General features: G+C 48.9%; 1 protein-coding gene across 4 annotated transcripts; it reads right to left on the bottom strand.

Annotated features, from left to right (window-relative positions):
- Positions 1-14,075: 14,075 nt before the first annotated feature.
- CYP1A2 (cytochrome P450 family 1 subfamily A member 2) lies at positions 14,076-21,145 on the bottom strand. 4 transcript variants are annotated; one of them, XM_086711223.1, is made up of 7 exons: positions 21,019-21,145; positions 19,103-19,930; positions 18,436-18,571; positions 17,870-17,959; positions 17,567-17,690; positions 16,563-16,649; positions 14,076-15,837 (listed from the first exon to the last, which is right to left on the bottom strand). In XM_086711223.1, the coding sequence occupies exons 2-7, from the start codon at positions 19,919-19,921 to the stop codon at positions 15,540-15,542; spliced, it is 1,554 nt and encodes a 517-aa protein (XP_086567349.1). In that variant the 5' UTR covers positions 19,922-19,930; positions 21,019-21,145; the 3' UTR covers positions 14,076-15,539. The 4 variants fall into 4 exon arrangements, with proteins under 4 accessions (XP_086567349.1, XP_025774496.1, XP_086567348.1 ...); XM_025918711.2 differs by having other exon boundaries at positions 18,436-18,556; XM_086711222.1 differs by having other exon boundaries at positions 19,103-19,933; positions 21,019-21,124.
- Between the last annotated feature and the right edge of the window lie 596 nt (positions 21,146-21,741).

Below are 21,741 nucleotides of genomic sequence, written 5' to 3'. Positions count from 1 at the left end.
GCTGACTTTTGGGGGCGGGGCAGGTGGGAAGATCTCCTTTGAACAATGAGCCCTAGTGCTGGAAAAAGCTAACAAATTTTGAAGACCACTGTTGTGGCAAGCTTCAAGGAAGCCTGGGCATCTAGGAATGGATTACCCTTCCTGTGTGGCAGGGAGAACAGGAGAGTGTGGCTGCTGGGAGTGGGGCACAGGAGGAGAGGACCCCCCCCCCCCCAACCAGGGCAGTGCCCACACCCAGGTGGGAAGCATAGAGGAGGGGGACAGCAGGCACAGAGGTGAGCTGGCGGGGAGTGCCTGGAGTGCCTCTCATCATCCCCTGGGTGGGCAGACCATGGTGCTGGCTTTCCAGTCTCCCGAGCTTGCATATCCGGCTTGCAGACACCTTGCAGAGAAAGGAGGCTGGAAGGGGTGCTGGTGTGCGGGACTGGTCTTCCCAGGTCGCTCCTCCCCTGGGCTCCACCCCGGCTTATTAGCACAGGCACAGCAGTGGGTAAGGCCTCAGGATTCCACCTCCCCCTGAGAGTGGGGCTGGGACCCTCTCTGGGAAAGGAGGTGGCGGGGCAGGGGGGGGCGGTGAGTAGCTTGAGGAGAAGGCAGCTTCTTGTCAGATTCACCAAGTATAGGTCAGAGAGGGCCAGGACCTTCTTGGGCTCCAAGTTGGGAGTGCAGGGCAGGGGCCAAAGAGTCCAGCCAGACCCCAGGATGGCAAATAGGAGAACTTGCCCAGATATGATCATAAGACAACTATAATTATATATATAAATGAATTTTTTTTTAACATTTATTTATTTTTGGGACAGAGAGAGACAGAGCATGAACGGGGGAGGGGCAGAGAGAGAGGGAGACACAGAATCTGAAACAGGCTCCAGGCTCTGAGCTGTCAGCACAGAGCCCGACACGGGGCTCGAACCCACGGACCGCGAGATCGTGACCTGGCTGAAGTCGGACGCTTAACCGACTGCGCCACCCAGGCGCCCCAATATCTGCCTTTTTAGTAGATAATAAATTCCATGAAAGCAGAAGATAACCATGCTAATCTCGTCTATTTTGGTCTCTCTACCAGCCAGCATAGCACCTAGTAGTACATAGTAGACGTTCAATCAATACAACATAAATTCCTTTTTTTTGAAATAGGAAATCTATATACATGGTACGAAATCAAAAGTTACAAAAGGATGAAATCTCTCAAACCCACGTCCTCCAGATGTGTGTTACCTTCTTTAGAGAAGAGCCTTACTTGTTCTTTTACATCTTTGCAGGACACTCTCTGCACATATTAGTAGATGGTTTTTATTTTATTTATTTTAGTTTTTTAAATTATTTTAGTTTATTTTTATTATTTTAATTAATTTATTTTTTTTTTTTTGAGAGGGAGACAGAGAGCAAGAGGGAGAGGGACAGAGAGAGAGGGACACACAGAATCCAAAGGAGGCTCCAGGCTGCCAGCACAGAGCCCGATGTGGGGCTCGAGCTCATGAACTGTGAAATCATGACCTGGGCTGAAGTTGGATGCTCAACTGACTGAGCCACCCAGGCGCCCCAGTATATGGTTTGTTTTTTTTTTTAAATTTTTAACGTTTTATTTATTTTTGAGACAGAGAGAGACAGATCATGAATGGGGGAGGGGCAGAGAGAGGGAGACACAGAAGTGGAAACAGGCTCCAGGCTCTGAGCCATCAGCCCAGAGCCTGACGCGGGGCTCGAACTCACGGACTGCGAGATCGTGACCTGAGCCGAAGTCGGACGCTCAACCGACTGAGCCACCCAGGCGCCCCAGTATACGGTTTTTAAAAACATAAATGATAACAAAACTAGATATTCTGTCCTGGAGAGTCTTCCATATCATGCATGTTGTCTTGTATGGGTCTATTATAATTTATGTAGTCACTTCCAGGTTATTGGGATTAATGAGATGCTGCAAAAAAAAAAAATCACTGAACATACTGTCATTTGTGTCAGCTTAACTGAAGCATGAGTTTCTAGAAGTGGCATTTCTGGGTCAAAGGTATACACTTTTTTCCCTAAAGATTTTACTTTATTTTATTTTAATTTAATTTAATTTGTTTTAATTTATTTTTTAAGTTATCTCCACACCCAATGTGGGGCTCAGACTTACAACCCCAAGATCAAGAGTTGCTTGCTCTGTTGACTGAGCTAGCCAGGTACCTCCAAAAGTATATACTTAAAAATCTTTTTTTAAGATTTTTTTTTTTTTTTTTTGTAATCTCTCCGCCCAATGTGGGGCTCGAACTTACAACCCTGAGATCAAGAGTTGCATGTTCCACTGAAAGGGCCGGCCTACGCCAGCCGACTCCATCTTGTTCTGTGTCCTTCACCTTGACCACACCTCCTCCCCTTGAGTAACCCCCCCTCACCTGCCTAACAGGACTCGACCCTTCCCCAGGACCCTTCCCCAGCCAATCGGCTGAGGCCATAGCCATTACCTCACCAACTGCCCCCAGGCCCCAATAAAACCTTTGTCCTTTTGAAACTCGCTCTCTTTCCCTGGTATCTCACCGCTGCGTCGGTGCAGGTAGGGGATTGAGCTCGAGCTAGCTCGAATAAAGGCTCTTTGCTTTTGCATCAAACTCGGCTCCCTAGTGGTCTTTGGGGATCACGAATTCTGAGCATAACACCACCAACTGAGCCAGCCAGGTGGCCTTATGCTTTAAAATTTTTGACAAATATTGTCAAAATTCATTTTTAGAGATTTATTTTTTAACTAAAATTCACTTTCACCAGTAATGAATATGAGTGACTGTTTTTAATCCTGTGGCCAACACAGTGTTATCAAATATTTCATGTTTGCCAATATGATTGGGGAACAAATGTCTGTCATTTTACGGTTTTTTTTGAAGTTTTATTTACTTAAGTAATCTCTGCCTTCAATGTGGGGCTCAAATTCACAACCCAAAGATCAAGAGTCACACGCTCTTCCGACTGAATCAGCCACGTGCCCCTCTGTCATTTTTGTTTTAAGTTATATTTTTGGGGGCACCTGGGTAGCCAAGTCAGTTAGCGTCCAACTCTTGATTTTGGCTCAAGTCACAATCCCAGGGTTGTGGGATCAAGCCCCGCAGTGGGCTCTGTGCTGATCATAGAGCCTGCTTGAGATTCTCTCTCTTTCCCTCAACCCCTGTATCCCGCTTGCATTTTGTCTGTCTCTCAAGTAAAAAAAAAGTTATATTACAAGTGAGGCCAAGTATCTCTTTATAGTTTAAAATTCATTTGTAAAAAAATAAATAAATAAATAAATAAATAAAATTCATTTGTATTTTCCTGTTCTGTTAACATTTCATGTTCTTTGTCCATTTTTATTAGATTGTTGTTTTTCTGTAAGAACTCTTTGCATATTAAGGAAATTAACCTTTTACCTATTTATCATGTATGTACCTAGGTATCATGTACCTATGTATCATGCAGGGTTCCGACAGGAAACAGATGGCATTCTTGTTTTTTTATTTATATAAATAGATATCTATAGATCTATATATATATAAAGAAAGAGAGAGAGACAGAGACAGGGAGAGACAGGGAGGGAGGGCGGAGGGGCAGATAGGGAGAGAGAGAACCCCAAGCAAGCTCTACACGTCAGGGTGGAGCCTGACGTGGGGCTTGAACTCACAAACGGTGAGATCATGACCTGAGCTGAAATCGGGCATTAGACGCTTAACTGACTGAGCCACCCAGATGCCCCCAGATGGCATTCTTAAATAAGTTTAATTTGAGGAAGGTTTAATACAGGGATTATTTACAAGGGCATAGGCAGGGAATAGGGAGGAGCTAGAGGGATAGTTCAGTTGTCTGAAGGACGCTGCTGGAGGGAACAGCTGAGCCCCAGGGAGAGAGCTGCATGGGGAGGGAGGTCTGAGAGGACACATCCCCCATCTTCCATTACAGCTTAATTTCCATGTACCCAGCTAGAAAGCAGAGGGCAAGCGAGCCTGTGGGGGAGGCTCCTGCAGGTCGCCTTCCCATGACAAAGAGCAGAAGGGTAGAGAGGGGGATCTGCAGGGGCAAAATGGAAGACACATTCATTGCATGTCTTTTGACTTTATGATTCATTTACATGCAGAAATGATTTACTTTGGGGGCGCCTGGGTGGCTCAATCAGTGAAGCGTCTGACTTCGGCTCAGGTCACGACCTCACAGTTCATGGGTTCGAGCCCCGCATCGGGCTCTGTGCTGACAGCTCGGAGCCTGGAGCCTGCTTAGGATTCTGCGTCTCCCTCGCTCTCTCTCTGCCCCTCCTCCGCTCACGTTCTGTCTCCCTCTCTCTGTCAAAAATAAATAAACATTAAAAAATTTTTTTAAAAAGAAATGATTTATCTTTATTGTAGCAGAATCAATCTTTTAGAGCTTTTGGACTTGTGTCAAATTTAGAAAGGCTTTTTCCACTCTCAGATTATTTTCAAGAATCCATTAATTCCATTTTCTTTCGGCCTTTTACGGTTTTATTACCAACATGTAAATTTTTGATCCGTTTGAATTTATTTTGGTTGTTAGGACAGAGGGAGGTATCTGGTTTTTTTCAACATCATTGATTCAATGGTTGAACCATTGATTCCCACACTGGTTGGAAACGATGCTTTGTAATAACTTGTATGAATGAGTGAATCGGTAGTATTGCTGAAAGCAAAAACTCATTGTTGTATCACTTGCTACACAGCGCTAGACCTCCGCCATTATCCCTTGGCTCTGTCTGGGGTTCATCTCCAAAGCCCTTTTACGCCCTAGTGTCCTCTGAACCTCCAAAGTGGACATAGTGTGGGGTCCACAAGAAGATGTAGGTCCGGGGGTGGCCCAAGAGCACCAGTGGGCCGGTGGGGAGTGGCGGTAGGCGTGGGCACGCCTATCGAGCACTAGTCCTGGGGGGGTGTGTAAGAGGCTGCGGATGGGGTGGGGGGCACCTGCTCTCGGTGGGTGGGTGCACGCGGGCGAGTGTGGGCCTGGAGTGGCCAGGTAGATTTGCGTGCGTGAGTTTGCCAGGTGTGTGTTCAGGCGAATCAGCACACCAGCCAAGTATGTGCGTGCTTGCAGCCAGGCATGTGTTCGCAGGTGTGCCTGCCATCTCCTGTGCCCTCCGGGCCACGGGAGCTGCCCGCTCGCGTGCCTGAGTCCTTGCCTTGAGAATCGTGAGAATCAGGAATCTCTCAGTCCCCAGATTAGTGCTTCCTCCGCAGTGGGGGTGGCCGTGGGGAGGTGGCTGGCAGGGTAATTAGGCAGGTTTAGGAAGGATGTGTTTGCTCCTCCTGCTCACAGGCAGTGGTCGCACCTGAGAACCTGGAGACCTGGACCTGTTGGCCAGGGGAGCTGAGACCCTGCCCAGAGCTCTGGGCGGGGGCGACACGGGGAAAACAAGTAGCTGGGGCAAGATCCAGGCGGACCTCAGCTTCCATCGCACATCAGACAAGGCTGCGCTCTGGGCCGTAGCATCCGCACACCCAGGCCAGGAGGGCCCCGCCGCAGGGATGGTCTCATCCAGTCCACACCTCATGCACACACGGCTTCTCGGTGGGGAAACCGGTGCCTAGATGGGGGTGCTGTCCAGAGCCTCAGGTGGCTAGCACCCCTGGTGTGAACCCTCTGACACGTGCTGCTGGGTATGGACAGGCAGAGTGGGAGAAGAGCGCCCCCCTTCCCTCCACCCTCCTCCCTGGCCTTAGAGAGCCCCTAGTCTGAAGGAGGAGGCACTGGACCCACCCGGAATGAGGGGGATGTGCGTGAGAAAGTTGGGGTTGTAGGTGAAGGAACTGCTCTACAAATGAAACCCTGTGTGGTGGAAGGACTTTTGAGGGAGAGCGAGAGCACCCTTGGCCCCCCAGCAGTGGGCCCTATGCTCTCTCGAGGGATTTCTGGGGCGCTGGCCTCATCGCTATCTGCAGTGTAAGTTCTGGCTGAGCTGGAGCCTTCTCTCTCTCATCTTTCCTGGCTCAGCCCTGGGCCCCCGACTATCCCTGGACTGGCTTCCTGCACTCAGTCGCTCACTTAGTTGGTCAACACTCATGGAGACTGCTCCAGCCGGGCCACACACTAAGGGACACAGGGATGAATGACAACGGAGTCCTGGGCTCCTGTGGAGGGGGGCAGGGATGCCTTGGCCAGAGCAGTACAGGAAGCCAGTCCAGGTGGTAGGGACAGAATGCACCCAGAGGAAGAGGCCTGGAGCACACAGAGGCCCTCCCCTTGAGCAGCATGGGGGTCTCCAGGCTTCCCTGGAGCAGGCGTCAGGGTGGTGGCGGCCTGTCCCACTGGGAGGTGAGTTTCCTTCCGGCAGCTCCTTCTCACGCAATGGGCCGGAAGGGGTTGGGGGCCTATTGTTCCCTGGCACGCCAGCACCCCCAGCCCTTCCCAGCTTCTGGGCGGGGAGGGGGGGGGAGCAATGGAAGGAAGTGGGCTGAGCCCAGACCCTGGCAAGACCCCAGTGAGAGGTTGTAGGGTCCCGGGAATGCTGGCTCACACATGTGTGCCTGGCATACGCACAGCTGCAAATGCAGCATGCGTGTCATGGTTTTGGTCTTGCCCCGAGACCTCACTTCCCAGCATTCCTGGTGTGTGTGTGTGTGTGTGTGTGTGTGTGTGTGTGCTGAGCATTGACCTAAATAATACCTGGCACTTTACCCACTGTATCTCATCAAGCCTCCCAGCAGCCCTGTGGGGTAGGATTGTCATCCCCAGTCGCACCATGGGAAAAGCTACACTCAGAAAGGTTATATAACTGGCCCAGGGGTGAGCTGGGATTTGGACCTCTCCTTGTGAGCCAGCCTCCTGCCTTATCTCCTTTCCCTTTCCCAGGCCCTGCTGGGGATTGGACTCCTATCATCAATTACCTGCCCAGAAGGAAGTGGGAGGTGCAGACATGAAGGGGCAGTGTGGGGAAACGTATCGAGTATCACTGTGTTATCCTTCTAAAACCAGAGAAATCTGCTGGCCCCCAGGGCCCCCAGGCAGAGTGCAGGTGGCCTCAGAGAGGACCAGAGATGGCCCCCCTCGTTAGTGCAAGGTGAGGGCTTTGCACAGGGCAGTCTCCTTCCCCCAAAGTTCTCCTACCCTTGCACATCTTTGAATTTTGGCCCCAACTCCAGGGGGACCCTGCGAACCTGGTGTTATGTCATGGTAGAGGCATAACCAAAGTGCAGGGGCTTGGGGGCTAATTTTGAGGGAGGGCATCATTGCAAGGTGGGGCACTCAGGTGAGGGTGTGATGAACTCTGCTGGCAGCCCCCTCTCGGGCACAAGAGCCAATAGCAAGGATGAGGCGGAGGACAGACTCAGGGACTGACTTTCTGAGCCAGATAAACTTTGGAGTAGGAAAATCTAGCCTCTGCTTGGTTTCCCAGACGTGCACCCACCACCCTGGTTTCAGTCTGCCCTGTCCCTCAGATTTCTTTTTTTTTTAAATTTTTTTTTTTCAACGTTTTTTTTATTTATTTTTGGGACGGAGAGAGACAGAGCATGAACAGGGGAGGGGCAGAGAGAGAGAGGGAGACACAGAATCGGAAACAGGCTCCAGGCTCTGAGCCATCAGCCCAGAGCCTGACGCGGGGCTCGAACTCACGGACCGCGAGATCGTGACCTGGCTGAAGTCGGACGCTTAACCGACTGCGCCACCCAGGCGCCCCTCAGATTTCTTTGTCAACTGGAAAATCTTTCCTTGGGGAGCAAGTTGCCTTAGGACTGAGACTTATCTGGGCAGATCTGGGTTCATTTGCATCGGGACCGAGGGGATCCTGGGAGAGAGGTCACCCTGCTGACAAAAGGATCAAGGCAGGACCACCTGGCTCAGCATCACTATAGCCCCTTCAGAGATGGGTTGAGCTGCCTTGGAGTAAGAACAGGGATGGTCCTTCTCCTTTCCTAATCAGAAGGCCCAGTCTTGGAGTATCAAGGAGAATATGGTTGTTCTGCACTGAGGGTGTGAGGAGGGGTGGGCCAGGCAGGAAAGTGACAGGTGGGAGTTCTTGTGCCATCATCTCTCCAGCGTGCTGTGACCACTTGGATCAGACGTGAGCAATTGCTCCAAGGTGACCCAATCACTGGCTAACCTGTGACCTCTCACCCATAAGGCCTCGGTGGAAAAAATGGCTTGAGCCCATCACATTCCTCTCCAAGAACATGAACTAAGACCTAGTAGGTGGATGATACTTGAGATAAAAGGAGTTGGGGATCTGACTGGACATGCTGGGAGGCCGAGGAGTCATTTCACTTTCCCCCTGAGGCAGAGGCGGGGTTCCCACTGTGTTCACCAGAATTAGCCCTCCCCTGTGCACTGCCCCTCCAGGTGTGCCGGAGCTTCATGGGATTTTGCCCACAGCCTGAAGTGAGGCTGGCAGAGCAGGGATATTGTTCTTGGCCCTGGCTTCAGGTTTACGGTGCTGGAGAAGACATCAGAGGTGGTTGAAGACAGGGGTCTGAGGCCCAGAGATGGGGAGGGACATGCCCAAGGTCACCCACACCTGGAACCTGAGCTCAGGGCTCCAAACCGTCCCACTGAGTGCCCTTTCCAACTCTCCACAGGGTTCACTGATCAAACTGCATTTCGAGAGCCATCCTGTTCCAGTCCTGGCTAAGTGGGGGGGTGGGGGTGGGGGTGGGGTGGGGTGGGGAAGAGGAGCAGGCAGGGAAAGAGGCTCTGCACAGGTGACACAGCCCTGAGTTCCTCCCCCACCGGTTCCAGCACATGCTTTCCCAGGCGTGGACTCCTTGTCTCCAAGCAGGGTATAATGGTGCCTACCTCCTAGGGTTGAGAGAACACCTTGCGGTGATGTGTGTCCCACACCTGCCCAGGAAGGGGCAGGACATGACTGTTCCAATCGGCCTCCAGCCTGCTGTGGGGGGCAGGGATGATTAGCAGGGGTGAGGGGTTGTGGAGTCTCTATGTCTAATTCCTCCAACTTTGGCTCTGGCCAGAGGTGAGCCCTAGGCCAGCCTGGGTGAGTTAAAGATTGGCCAGGCATGCGTGAGAAGCTCAGGCCAACTCCTGACCACAGGGAGCAGGACAGGGTGGTGACCGCTGAGTGACCTGTGAACCTGAAAGTCAGCTGGGACCTGGCTGGAATCTCAGATTGGCAAAGTATGGCACTGTTTGTTGCTTGATGGGGTCTTCATGTGTGCCACAAGGGTGCATCCATGGAGTTTTCCACGAGGGAGAGGATCTGAAGGATTGGACCATGTTTACCCTCAGACTGGGGCTCCCAGAACAAGGCAATGTTTCCTTCTTCAGACAAGGCCATGCTTCTTGAGATTCCAGGGCTGGGCTCCACCCCCATCCTCAGACCCGGACTCTCAGGGCAGGCTCATTTCCCCCTCAGAGTGGAGCGGCCCCCCCCCCCCCCCCCCCCCGCCCCCGGGGCTGTGTCTCCTCCCCTCAGTTTGGGATGTCCAGAAAAGTTTCAAGTCCCCAGGGCAGGACTTTGTAGTCCTCCTCAGGCTGGTGTTCCCTAGGGCAGAGCTGTGCCTCTTCCATCTGATAGGTGAACTGAGTTTTCTCTCAGATGGAGGTTCCTTGGAGAGTTTGCTTTAGGTTTGAGGACAGGTGTGGGCACAGTTGGCTGGAACCCAGGTGGGGTGCATCCTCCCTTCAGGCTTTTAGCACAGACTCCAGCTGATTTTGCTTCTTAAAATGTATTAACCTTTTCAAAGCTACAGATGACCACAATTGTTTCCAGAACGTTGGGGGCCGTTGTGCCATTGGATGAACACTTCAGAAATGAAGGTCTGGCTCATTTTCATCTCGTCTCATCTCGGAGAATTGTAATTTGTAGGACAGATGAGGCTGAGTTTATTCCAGAAAGCAGGGGGTCATAACAGCTGGAGGGGCACAGCCATTCTTTCTGTGTCCGACCTCCTTCAAGGGCCCGCCCTGAGGATTCCTCCATGATTTTCTCTCTTCCATCCCACTCACACCTGGGTGGGTACTCTGGAGTCAGTTGGTCCCTTCAGGCATAAAGGCGTGTCCCTGGAAAGAGCCTGGGGCCAGAGGGGCATTAAAGAGTCAGGTGGCCATTCAGGTGTGTGGGGGAAGGGGGGAAGCCCAAATCTCAGCATCCCCTAGTTTCCTGTTTCTGTTTTTCAATGGGGAGGGGATAAGAGATGATGAACAGCTTTCTCTTTTTGTAAAGAACAAAGCAAACTTCTTATACACTTAGAACCTAGGGCTCTTATGAGATCCACTAATCCGACTCTGCCTCCATTCTGCAGGTGGAAACACTGGTGGTGAAATCAGGGGGCACTGGAGTGGAAAATGGGGGCTCCACCCCCAGAGCTACGTGGAGAGATGGAAAGGCCTGGACCTTTGTTTAATGTTCTGGCACTATATTATTGTGTTATTTGTCTTTTTTTAATTGATAAACTTTCATTTTTTTATTTCAGAGAGAGAGCTGAGAGGGGCAGAGAATCTTTTTTTTTTCTTTAAATGTTTATTTTTGAGAGAGAAAGACAGAACATGAGTAGGGGAGGGGAGAGAGAGGGGGAGACAGAATCTGGAGCAGGCTCCAGGCTCTGAGCTGTCAGCACAGAGCCAGCCACGGGGCTTGAACTCACAAACCATGAGATTATGACCTGAGCCAAAGTCGGATGCTTAACCGACTGAGCTAGCCAGGCGCCGAGAGAGAGAGAGAGAGAGAGAGAGAGAGAGAGAGAGAGAGAGAGAATCTTAACCAGGCTCCATGCTCTGCACTGAGCCCAACGCAGGGCTCAATCTGGGATGAGCCTGGGATCATGACCTGAGCTGAAATCAAGGTTGGAAGCCCAACCAATTGAGCCACCCAGGCGCCCCAGATAGGCTTTAATTAATTAATTAATTGATTAAAGCAGTTTTAGGTTTAGAAAATGAGCAGAAAGCATGGGGAGTTCCCACATACCTGCTTGCCCTGCTTCCAGTTTCCCTGTTATTAACATCTTGCATGAGTAGGCACATATTTTGCAATTAATGAACCAGTATTGATTCTTATTATTAACTAAAGTCCATAGTTTACATTAGGATTCACTTTATGTTGTACATTCTGTGGGTTTTGACAAATGTATAATGCCATGTATCCGCCATCATAGTATCACATGGAATAGCTTCACTGCCCTAAAAGTGCTGTGTTCTACCTGTTCATCTCTCCCCCACCCCCACACCTCATCCCTAAACTCCTGGAAACCACGGATCTTTTCTTTGTCTCCACCATTTTTCCTTTCCCAGGATATCATACAGTTGGAATCATAAAGTAGGTCACCTTTTCAGATTTGCTTCTCTCTCTTAGTGATAGGCATTTAAGCTTCCTCCCTGTCTTTTTGTCACTTTGGTAGCTTATTTCTTTTTACTGCACGCAATATTTCATTGTATTACTTGCTTTTTAGAAAAATTGTGGTAGGAGTGCCTGGGTGGCTCAGTCGGTTAAGTGTCCAACTTCAGCTCAGGTCATGATCTCATGGTTCCTGAGTTCGAGTCCCACGTGCTGTCAGCACAGAACCTGGAGCCTGCTTCGAGTTCTGTGTCTCCCTCTCTCTCTGCTCCTCCCCTGCTTAAAAATAAATAAAACATTAAAAAAAAAATTAAAGTCCCCTAGTATTGTATTACTGTCTATTTTTCTCTTTAGGTCCATTAGTATTTATATATTTAGGGGTCTCTATGTTGGCTGCATAAATATTTACAGGTGTCATATCCTTTTGTCGGATTGACTTCTTTATCATTATGTAATGACCTTCTTTGTCTCATTACGGTCTTTGTTTTAAGCTCTTTTTTTGTCTGATGTGATCCCAACTTTCTTTTGGTTTCCATTTGTATGGAATATCTTTTTTTCATCCCTTCACTTTCAGTCTGTGTGTCCTTACATCTGAAATGAGTTTCTTGGAGGCAGCATATAGTTATTTTTTTTTTAATCTGTTCATCCACTCTATGTTTTTTGATAGGAGAATTTAGTCCATTTACATTTAAAATAATTATTGATATGTAGTGATTGCCATTTTGTTAATTGTTTTGTGTCTCTTTTGTATTTCTCCTGCTCCTCTTCTTCTTTTGTTCTCTTCCTTTGTGATTTGATTATTTTCTGTAGTGGTGTATTTATTTTTGTTTTTGTTTTGTTTTTAAATAGGTTCCACACCTAACATGGGGCTTGAACTCACAATCCTGAGATTAAGACCTGAGATCAAGAGTTGGATGTTCTACTGATTGAGCCACCCAGGTGCCCCTTTTGTTTTTGTTTTTGTTTTAATTTTGAATATAACATTTTATTTAACACGCTATACCAAAAATATAATTTCACCAATATACAAAATTGAGATATTTTACATTTTTTGTACATCTTCAAAATCTTGAGTGTATCTTACACTGACAGCACATATCAATTTGGATTAGCCACATTTTAAGGGCTCAATACCCCCATTAAACTAGATTGTATGAAAAGAAATTGGCCTGTACCTTTCTTTTTTTAAATGTTTTTTTAAATTTACTTTTAAGAGACAGAGAGAGACAGAGTGTGAGCAGGGAAGGGGCAGAAAGAGAGGGAGATGCAGAATCTGAAGCAGGCTCCAGGCTCTGAGCTATCAGCCTAGAGCTTGACATGGGGCTGGAACTCGTGAACTGGGAGATCACAGCATGAGCTGAAGTTGGACACTTAACCTACTGAGCCATTGAGGTGCCCCAGCCTATACCTTTCTATTGTCTGGTCTTACTAATGTACTTGTGGACAAACATTCGAATGTCTGCTACTCTCCAAACTCTATATTCTATCATTACAGATTTGGACCAAGATATATTACTAGCAGAATTTATATATTAACAAAATTAAACAGTGTGAGACCAGTACCACATCTGATACTAGATAAATTGCAACAAAAATGTCTACCATATGAAGTTCCTTTCAATTATTTATCCATTTATAGGTATTAACACAGCTAACAGTGAGTGGACAGTCTTGTTTGTAGTACTTACCACAATTACTCATTTTCTGTATTTTTTTTTTTTTTTACTCATAAAAAATGTGTGTTGTATGTGTGTGCATCTGGATGTGGAGTGTTTAGATTCCTTTCTCTTTATCTTTTGTGTATCTACCATAGGGTTTTGCTTTATGGTTACAATGGAATGACCATTTATATTTATTTTTTTTTAATTTTCTTTTTTTTCAACGTTTATTTATTTTTGGGACAGAGAGAGACAGAGCATGAACGGGGGAGGAGCAGAGAGAGAGGGAGACACAGAATCGGAAACAGGCTCCAGGCTCTGAGCCATCAGCCCAGAGCCTGATGCGGGGCTCGAACTCACGGACCGCGAGATCGTGACCTGGCTGAAGTCGGACGCTTAACCGACTGTGCCACCCAGGCGCCCCACCATTTATATTTATATAACAAATTATTTTTATAACCATCTAGGTTTTTAAAAATCATTATTATAGCCATTCTAGTATGTATGAAGTGGTATCTCACTGTGGCTTTGATTTACATTTCTCTAATAATTAATGATGTTCAGCATCTTTTCATGTACTTATTGTTCATTTGCATGTTTGCTTTAGAGACCTCTATTCCAGTCTTTCTCCCATTTTTAAATTGGGTTGTTTGTTTTCTTGTTGATTTGTAGGATTTCCTTGTGTATTCTGGATATTAATCCCTTATCAGATATATGATTTGCAAATGTGATTTGCAAATCTTTTCTCCCATTCTATGGCTTATGTTTTTACTCTTTGATAATTCCCTTTGATGAGACCTGGGCTCTTGCAGATAACCTGAGGACTTCTGGGGAACTTGTCCTCCCCTAGCTGTAGATGAACAAATGAAGGTCTTGTGAGAAGTCAGATGTTTTGAGGATGGGTCATGAAGTTCCCCCCATTCAGCCATCTGGGTTTGGTCCACAAACCTGGGTCCCTTCCTTCATATTCCCTTCAAGTGTTCAAAGACTTGGGTCAAACAGGAAAGGAGAGAAGAGAGCAGTGAACAATGTACCCTCAATGATGGAGGAAACAAACCTGGGCCTACTCATAGTACTCAAGACATTTGATACTGATACATGCTATAGCGTGGATAAACCTTGAAAACATTACACTAGTAATGTATAGTAAAGTGAAGAAGCCAGTCACAAAAGACCACTTGTCACAAAAGTCACAAAAGACCTCTTGTTGGATAATTGCATTTATATGAAATGTGCAAAGTAGGAAAATCTATAGAGACGGAAAGTAGATTAGTAGTTGCCTAGAACTGGTGGGACTCGGAGGAGGGTTGGGGAAAATGGGGAGTGACTGCCAGTGGGTATGAGCTTTCTTTTCCAGTCAGTGAGAAGTTTCTAAAATTGATTATGGTATGGTAGTACAACTCTGTTGCAATTTGTGGTTTATGAGAAATAGATGTTGGTCATACGAATGACCAAACATATTTCTCATATATATTTGGTTTTTGTCCACAGATCCTGGCTCACAGCTTCTCAAACCCTTGGAATTTCCTAAGTGTTGAGAGTGATGAAGGTGTCTTTTGTTTATATATATGTATATATTAAATGTATATATATATTATTATATATAATATATAATATATATTAATATATATTTAATATATATAAAAAGTATATATGTATTTTAGAGAGAGTGAGTGAGTAGGGGAGAGGGGCAGAGAGAGAGAGAGGGAGGGAAAATCTTAAGCAGGCTCCATGCTCAGTGTGGGCTCAACCCTGGGATCGTGACCTGAGCCGACTGAGCTACCCAGGCACTCCATCTTTTGTTGCATTAATGAAGGTAACTTTGGGAGATGGTTTCCAGGAGGTCCAACCATGTGATTAGAGTGTTGGATCAGTCTCACTCCCTGATCTCTGGGGAGGGGAAAGGGGCTGATGGTTCAATGAGACAGTGGTCAAGGACTTAGTCCTGAGTATGCAATGAAACTTCCATAAAATCCCAAAAGGACTGGGATCAAAAGCTTCCATGTTGGTGAACACCCAGAGATTGGGGAGAATGATGTGCCTGGAGAGGGCATGGAAGTTCTATACCCCTTCCCCAGACCTTGCCCTGTATATCTCTTTGTCTGGCTGCTGATTCCTATCTCTCATCATATCTTTTAATAAACTGGTAAACATAAGTAAGTGTCTCCCTGAGTTCTGTGGGCCACTCTAGCAAATTAAAGAACCTAAGGAGGGGAGGTCATTGGATCCCCCAGTCTGAAGCTGGTTGGTCAGAAGCACAAGTAGCAGCCTGGGGCTTGTGACTAGCAACTAAAGTCAGGAGTGGAGGGTGGGGGGCAGTCCTGTAGGATTGAGCCCTTAACCTGTGAAGTGTAATGCTATCTCTGGGTAGACAGTGTTAGAATTGAGTTGAATTCTTGGACACCCTGTTGGTGTCCAAGAATTGCTTGGTGTTGTATGTGTGGGGACCCCCCATGTTGAAACTGGATCCAGGAACCCCCTGAGATCTGTGAATATACTAAAAGCCATTGGATTGTCTACTTTTAAGAAAGTGAATTGTATGGTATGTATATTATACCTCAATAAAGCTTTCATTTAAGAAAAAGGCAAAAAACAAGGGCTGGGGACCCATGGGTGATCCTCACCCCTCCCTCTGCCTTGGCATGCTGGTGTCTTCACTTGATGGAGAAACGTGGCCGGGCCTGGACGTGCTCACAGCGGACGTGCTTCATGGTCAGTCCATAGATGGGAGTTAGGTCTACTTTCACACCCGCTGGCACGCTGAACTCCAGCTGCTGCAGCAAGATGGCTAGGAAGAGGAAGACCTCCCACTTGGCCAGGACCTCCCCTATACACCGGCGCTTGCCCAGGCCAAAGATCATCACCTTCTCACTTAAGATCTTGTTGATGGCAGTGCCATCAGCAGTGAGGAATCGCTCTGGCCGGAACTCAAATGGATCTCCCCACACCTTTCTGCAAGAGGAACAGAGGAGATGGGATTTCTGGGTGGGGGAGACCCTGGGAGGAAAGATCTGGGGGAGACTTCTGTTGATGGTACAAGTGTTAAAATGGGTCGAGAGTGATGAAAAGAGAGTGGAGAAAGTGGCCAAACCGTATTTTGATGCTTATTTCTTTTACAAATCTCTCTCTAAAATGATTGGCCTTGCAAATGGTGCTTTTTAATATTAGTTTGTTATTTTAAAGAAATAATGCTTCAATTACAAGAAATTAAAAGAAGGAAAATGTTATCTCCATCCTACTCAATATATAAGGGGAATCAACAGTACATCCTGGTTTATGCTTATTGCTTTGGAGGAATTGTTGGTAGTATCCCTTTTCACACTCAGGAGCGCCCCCGTTTAGATGGTAAATTATATGGTCCCCCTACCTACAGGCTAGAGTGGGATTTTCTAAAGAGAGGTCACCAGGCCATTGCCATCAGAATCACCTGAGGTACTCCATTTTACCTACCAAAGTGGAATCTTGGGGGATGAGGCACCCTAATCTAACCAACCTGCTGGTCATTTCCTATGTGCACTATAGTTTGAGAAACATGGACCTAAAGTCTGTTACTTAGAACAGACTATGTATAGCAATCAAGGCCCCATTCCTCTATTATATAACCAGTTCCCAGGGGGACAGACAGCCTTCCTGACTGCTGAGCCTCACGTAGTTTTTAGTGGGAGATGTATACTCACTGGTCATGATTGACCTGCCACTGGTTTATGAAGACAAGGTGTTTCTCTGGGATGTAGAAGCCATTCAGTGTCGTGTCCCTTGTTGTGCTGAGGAAGGAAGAGGGGGCAGTCAGGCTCAGGGCAGGAAAACTGGGGCATGTCTTTGGGAACTATTCTCTCCTACTTCCGCCCCAGCCCAATAGCTTGCTCGCCACAGTCTCCATACCCCACACTGGGAGGGAATGTCGGGTGCAGGGAAGCGGTGAAGTTATCCTTCCCCTTCCTCAGCGCCTGTTTTTCACCTTCAGCCAAGCAAGTGTTTACTAAACTTTTTTGTGCATCTGGCTGTGCACTTGGCCATCCTCTGGAGCCAAGAAGAAGGCAGTCTGGGCCAGCCCTGCGGGAGTTCCCAGCTTGGCTGAGGAGTCAGACCTCTTGCTCCAGGAATGACTAGACCAATATATGGGTAGAAGTAAATGTTCACTAACTCTCTTGACATTGTGAAAAATCCCAGGACATTATCAAAGACAAACGGCTGAAAGTTCTGCAAGATATCAGAGAATGAATCTGTGCCAGCCAGTTGAGTCAAGAAAGCCTGATAGCGAAGGGGAAGTTTGTGTCAGGATGGACCTTGGGCAAGCACAGGATTCTGGTAGCCAGAGAAGAGGGTAGATGGCATTCCCGGCCCAAGGTCCAGCATCAGCAGGATTGGAGGTTGGCTTCATCGTGCTGGTGAGGTCCAGTGAGGCCAGCCTGGCAGGGCTGAGAGTACTTGCAGGGAGGGAATGTGAGCAGAGGCGAGTGAGAGCTGAGGTCAAGAATGTGACTTTCTCCTGAAAGTGGGGTAGTTTGATCAGGCTTGGACTGGCTGGGGGACAGACTAGAGGCTGAGGGTCTGTGAGGAACTTGGTGACATGGCCAGAAATGAGATGCCGAGATCTGAGCCAGGGCCAGGGCTGAGAAGATGGGAAGAAGAGACATGGTGAGGACTTCAAAGGCGGCAGGGCAGAATAAACAGATCTTACCTGTGGGGGACAGTGAAGGGGATGAAGGAGGAGTGTCGGAAGATCTCCAAGATGGAGGCCTCCAGGTAGGGCAGCTGGAGTCTGTCAGACAACCGGGGCCGCCGTGCCCTGCCAACCACTGTGTCTGTAGAACACGGAAGACCAAACAGGGCTTAGGGCCGTCCTGATTGCTCCATAGCATCTGCGTCCCCTATTATGTCCCCTATTACATCCCCTGTTAGGCCCATAACGGCCACGTGTAGATCGAACAAATCACCTGGGGATCCCAAGGCTTCTCTCAGCCAATGCATCTCTGCCACGTACCCAGCTCCTCCTGGATCTTTCTCTGTTTCTCAGGATTTGTCACAAGGTACATAAGGCTCCAGGAGATGGCTGTTGTGACAGTGTCAAATCCTGGGCAGCATGGTGTAAGGTAAGGAAGTAAGAAAGCCAAGAACAAGAAACCGGCATTCCCCAAACACCCAGCATGAATGTACCAAGCATTGCTTTCTCTGCCTTCTTCCCCCCTACCTTCTCCACCCCCTCCATGAGTTTTCTGAGGGCAGAGACAGATCTTCTCACCGCAAATTTGGTCACTGGTTTTAGAATTCGTTTCTGGAATTACAGGGACCCAGACTTCCAGGCTAGAGAACCCTTTATTATTCAGGTAGGGAAACTGAGGCCCAGAGGCAGAGAGGGGTTTGGTTGAATTTCCACTGACAGTTGTTGGCATGGCCTGGACTCAGACCCTGAACATGGGCCAGGTGTCTGCGTGTCCTGCACCCATCTGGTATGTGGTTGGCAAGTTATCTGATGGACTCAGGGGCTGAACAAGTCTGTGGGTGGACAGCAGGCAGTGATGGATGGAGAAGCAAGGGTCTGACTCCTACCGGCCCCAAAAATGTCGTTGATAAGGCTGACAATCTTCTCGTGAGGGATGCGGCCACCATTAGCTCTGGAGCCCTTCTTACAGTGCTTCAACAGGGCGCCTGCGATGTCCTGGATGTTGTTCTGTGAGGACACAAGCTTAGGGACAACCCTGGCATTTCCAGGGCCAACTACTGAACCTTGCCCCATTCCACATGGCACCTCCCCCTGGCCTCTAGGCAGTAAGCTGGGCTTACAGTGGGAGCTGGTGGCAGCCCTGGGGACCCTTCCTCCCAATAACCCCAAGGGTCCAGTTTCCAAGGAGGAGGCTGGGGTGAGTACTGGGAAGCAAAGTGCCACCTGAGCTGGGGATTAGCCTCTGTCAGCATTCAGATTCCTGCAGAACAAAAGCCTTCTTAAGACAACAACCCCCCACATTGCAGGACTCTGCCAGGGGCCCATTCACAGCCAAATATCTCTGGGGCTTCAAGCCACCCTGAAAGAGAGGCAGGAGGGATGAGGAAACTGAGGCCAGAGAGGGAAAGGGATTGTTTCCAGGTCCCACAGCTAGTCCAGGGTGTTCCAGAGCCTTCCTAGGCCTTGGCAGCAGCATATCAGCTGTGTGTGTACCTTGAAGCTGAGTGAGAGGGACGGCACCCAGGCCCTGCAGCTCCAAAACCCTGGGCTCACCTCGTCAAAGTCCTGGTAGTGCTCCTGGATAATTTTCTGCAGGAACTGTACCAACTTCTGGTTGAAGGCCTTGAATCTCTGCAGGCCAGGGGTGGGGATATATTGAAGGATGGGGAAGAAGTCCACAGGGTTCCCGGAGGACGCATTCTCCACGAATATATTGCTGCTGTGTATGAGGCTGAGCTTTTCCTCACTGTCCTGAGGAAAGTGCTGCCCAAAGCACATGGCACCAATGACATTGGCCACTGACAGCACCACTTGGCTATGGGGATCGAAGCTCCCGACCTCTGCCATCTGTTCCTGCAACCTGCTGAGGAGGGCCTCGGCCTCCTTGCTCACGTGGTCTTCCAGGTAGCAGGAGGATGCGGAAGCCGGGTCTGAGGCAATGGAGAAGGTGTTGAGAGCGCTCTGGGCCAGGCGCCTGCGGGCGGCCCACACCGGTCCAGAGTCTGGGCTGAAGGTCATGCTGTGGCCATCAGTGACCAGACTGAAGCTGTAGAGGTTGGGCCGGCCCTTGAAGTCATCACCCTGCTGCACCAGGGCCTGCCGGATGGTGTCCAGGCCGCTGAGCACCAGCACGGGTGTGGAGCCGATGCGGATTTGCAGCACGTCCCCGTAACGCTGGCTCAGCCTTGCCAGCACCAGATGTGGGTTCTTCCCCAAGGTCAGCACGTGCCCGAGCAGAGGCCAGCCCCAGGGCCCTGGTGGTCTCTTCAGGCCTTTGGGAACCCGAGGCTGCCAGGCCCTGACCACCCAGAACACCAGGCAGAAGACAAAGGAGGCCAGGAGAAGCTCTGTGGCCGTTGGGGATATTGCCATCTGTATCAACTACTGGGGAAGAAGGTGGAGCCAGGTTGAGCATCAAGATGGAGCCATTCACTCGTTCATTCACTCAGTCAATAAACACTGGCACATGATTGGTACTTGGCTCCTAGCTAGATGCCAGAAAGACTTAAGTGTATCCACCGTAGGTCCCGTGTCCCAAAAGCTCACTCTTAGAGCATCACCGAATCTGAGGCCTGGAAAGGAGACTCAAAATTCCCAACCTAAGTGTCTGAACTCTTACCCCTGATGCTCCCATCTGCCCATCACCTCAATTTCCAATTCTGAGGCTGGAGTGGAGGCAATTGACGACTTCAAAACAGGGAAGCACCCTTGCCAGCCCCCAGTTCAAGGTTATGCTGGACATTATGCCAAAGGGTCCCTGCCGATGCTGACTTCCTGCCAATACCTCCTCCTACCCAGGGAAAGGGGAACAGCTCCCACCCAGCAACAAACACTGAGGGGGCCAGGGTCCCAGGGCTCATGCAAATGACTGGTGATGCTTCCTCCCCTGGGGCATTCTTTACCAGATCAAGGAGAGTCCTTCCTCTGAGGATGAGTCCCCACCCTCTCACAGTCTTGGAGACTGAGATTGGGCTGCAACCAAGCCACAGCCAGGGCTGCCCTCGTGCCAGGTGGGGACCCCTCCCCATCTCTCCATTCTAATCAGAGATGGCCCAGTCCAAGTTGCTAATTTAAAAATGGAGACAGAAAGAAAATTTAAAAATAAAAATGGAGAGGGGCTTTTGGGTGGCTCAGTTGGTTAAGCTTCCAACTCTTGATTTCAGCTCAGGTCATGATCTCAGGGTCGTGGGATTGAGCCCTGTGTTGGACTCCACACTGAGAATGGAGTCTGCTTTGGACTCTCTCTCTCTCTCTCTCTCTCACTCTCTCTTTCTCTCTCTCTTCCTCTGTACCTCTCCCCAACTCTCTCTCTCTCTCAAGATAAATAAATAAATAAGTAGAAACTGAGGTCTGGAACTGGTCAGGGTGGACCAGAACTCAGGCCTCCTACACCTAACTCAGGGTCTATTCCTCTCCATTCATTCCCAAGATATTTCCCAGGGACTGAGAAATGAGCCCAAGAAAGGTACCTGTAGAGGCAGGTGCTTGAGATCAGCAGGGTTATGGAGTCTGGCACGGAGCTTCTGTCTCTGGGTGAAGGGCCTTTTATAAACATCACCCTCTGTCAGATTGGCCTGGCCATCCTGGTCACCTGATATCAATGTCATCAAATGAAGTCAGAAGGGTCAGCCCTTGACCTTGGGCAAGGATCCCTCAGCTGCACCGACTACCCAGGGCCCAAGGCAGGTCTTGTCATGTCCCTGGGGAGGAATGTCCAGCTGTTTTCAGGCTCCAGGGTCAAAACGCTTTTTTCTCTCAAGGGCAGGTCAGGGTCTAGGAGCAAAAGACCCCTGGGCTGTTTCAGTCTCCTCTCCCACTGCACCCATGAGGAGGCACCCTGCCTGGGCACTTGGTCCAGGCTGATCGGCTCTTCTCAGGAATGGTGATCTGTAGCACCCTTCCAACAAGCTGCAAAACCCCGTAAGAAATGGCCGTGTTCCGGCCAACTCCGAGTTTCAGCCCAAATCTTTAATCTGAAAAACATTTAGGACCCTGCATTCTGAAGGGTGACCCCTTTGCCCTCCTCCCTCCTGGTAAGAGATGATAAGAAATTTAAAATCAAATGAAGAATATCCATGCTGTGGGCAGTTCCTCATGGCAACTGGCTTCAAAACAGTCAACGCCATTTAAAAAAAGGTCCTTTTCTAGAGTGAAGAACCTGAAGAGACAAAGCAACCAAATACAATATGTAG

The sequence above is a fragment of the Puma concolor genome, chromosome B3, assembly GCF_028749965.1.
Source record: "Puma concolor isolate L17-30 chromosome B3, mPumCon1.1.hap2, whole genome shotgun sequence".
NCBI classification, from domain to species: domain Eukaryota; kingdom Metazoa; phylum Chordata; class Mammalia; order Carnivora; family Felidae; genus Puma; species Puma concolor.
This window is presented reverse-complemented; position numbering and strand designations above follow the sequence as displayed.

What these genes read in the sequence shown, in the direction of transcription:
- CYP1A2 (XM_086711223.1), bottom strand. Translation starts at nt 19,921, where the DNA reads ATGGCAATATCCCCAACGGCCACAGAGCTTCTCCTGGCCTCCTTTGTC. An exon ending in ACTACCAGGACTTTGACGAG is followed by an intron (nt 18,572 to 19,102) that starts GTGAGCCCAGGG and finishes GTTGTCCCTAAG; the next exon opens with CTTGTGTCCTCACAGAACAA. An exon ending in CCCTTCACTGTCCCCCACAG is followed by an intron (nt 16,650 to 17,566) that starts GTAAGATCTGTT and finishes TTCCTTCCTCAG; the next exon opens with CACAACAAGGGACACGACAC.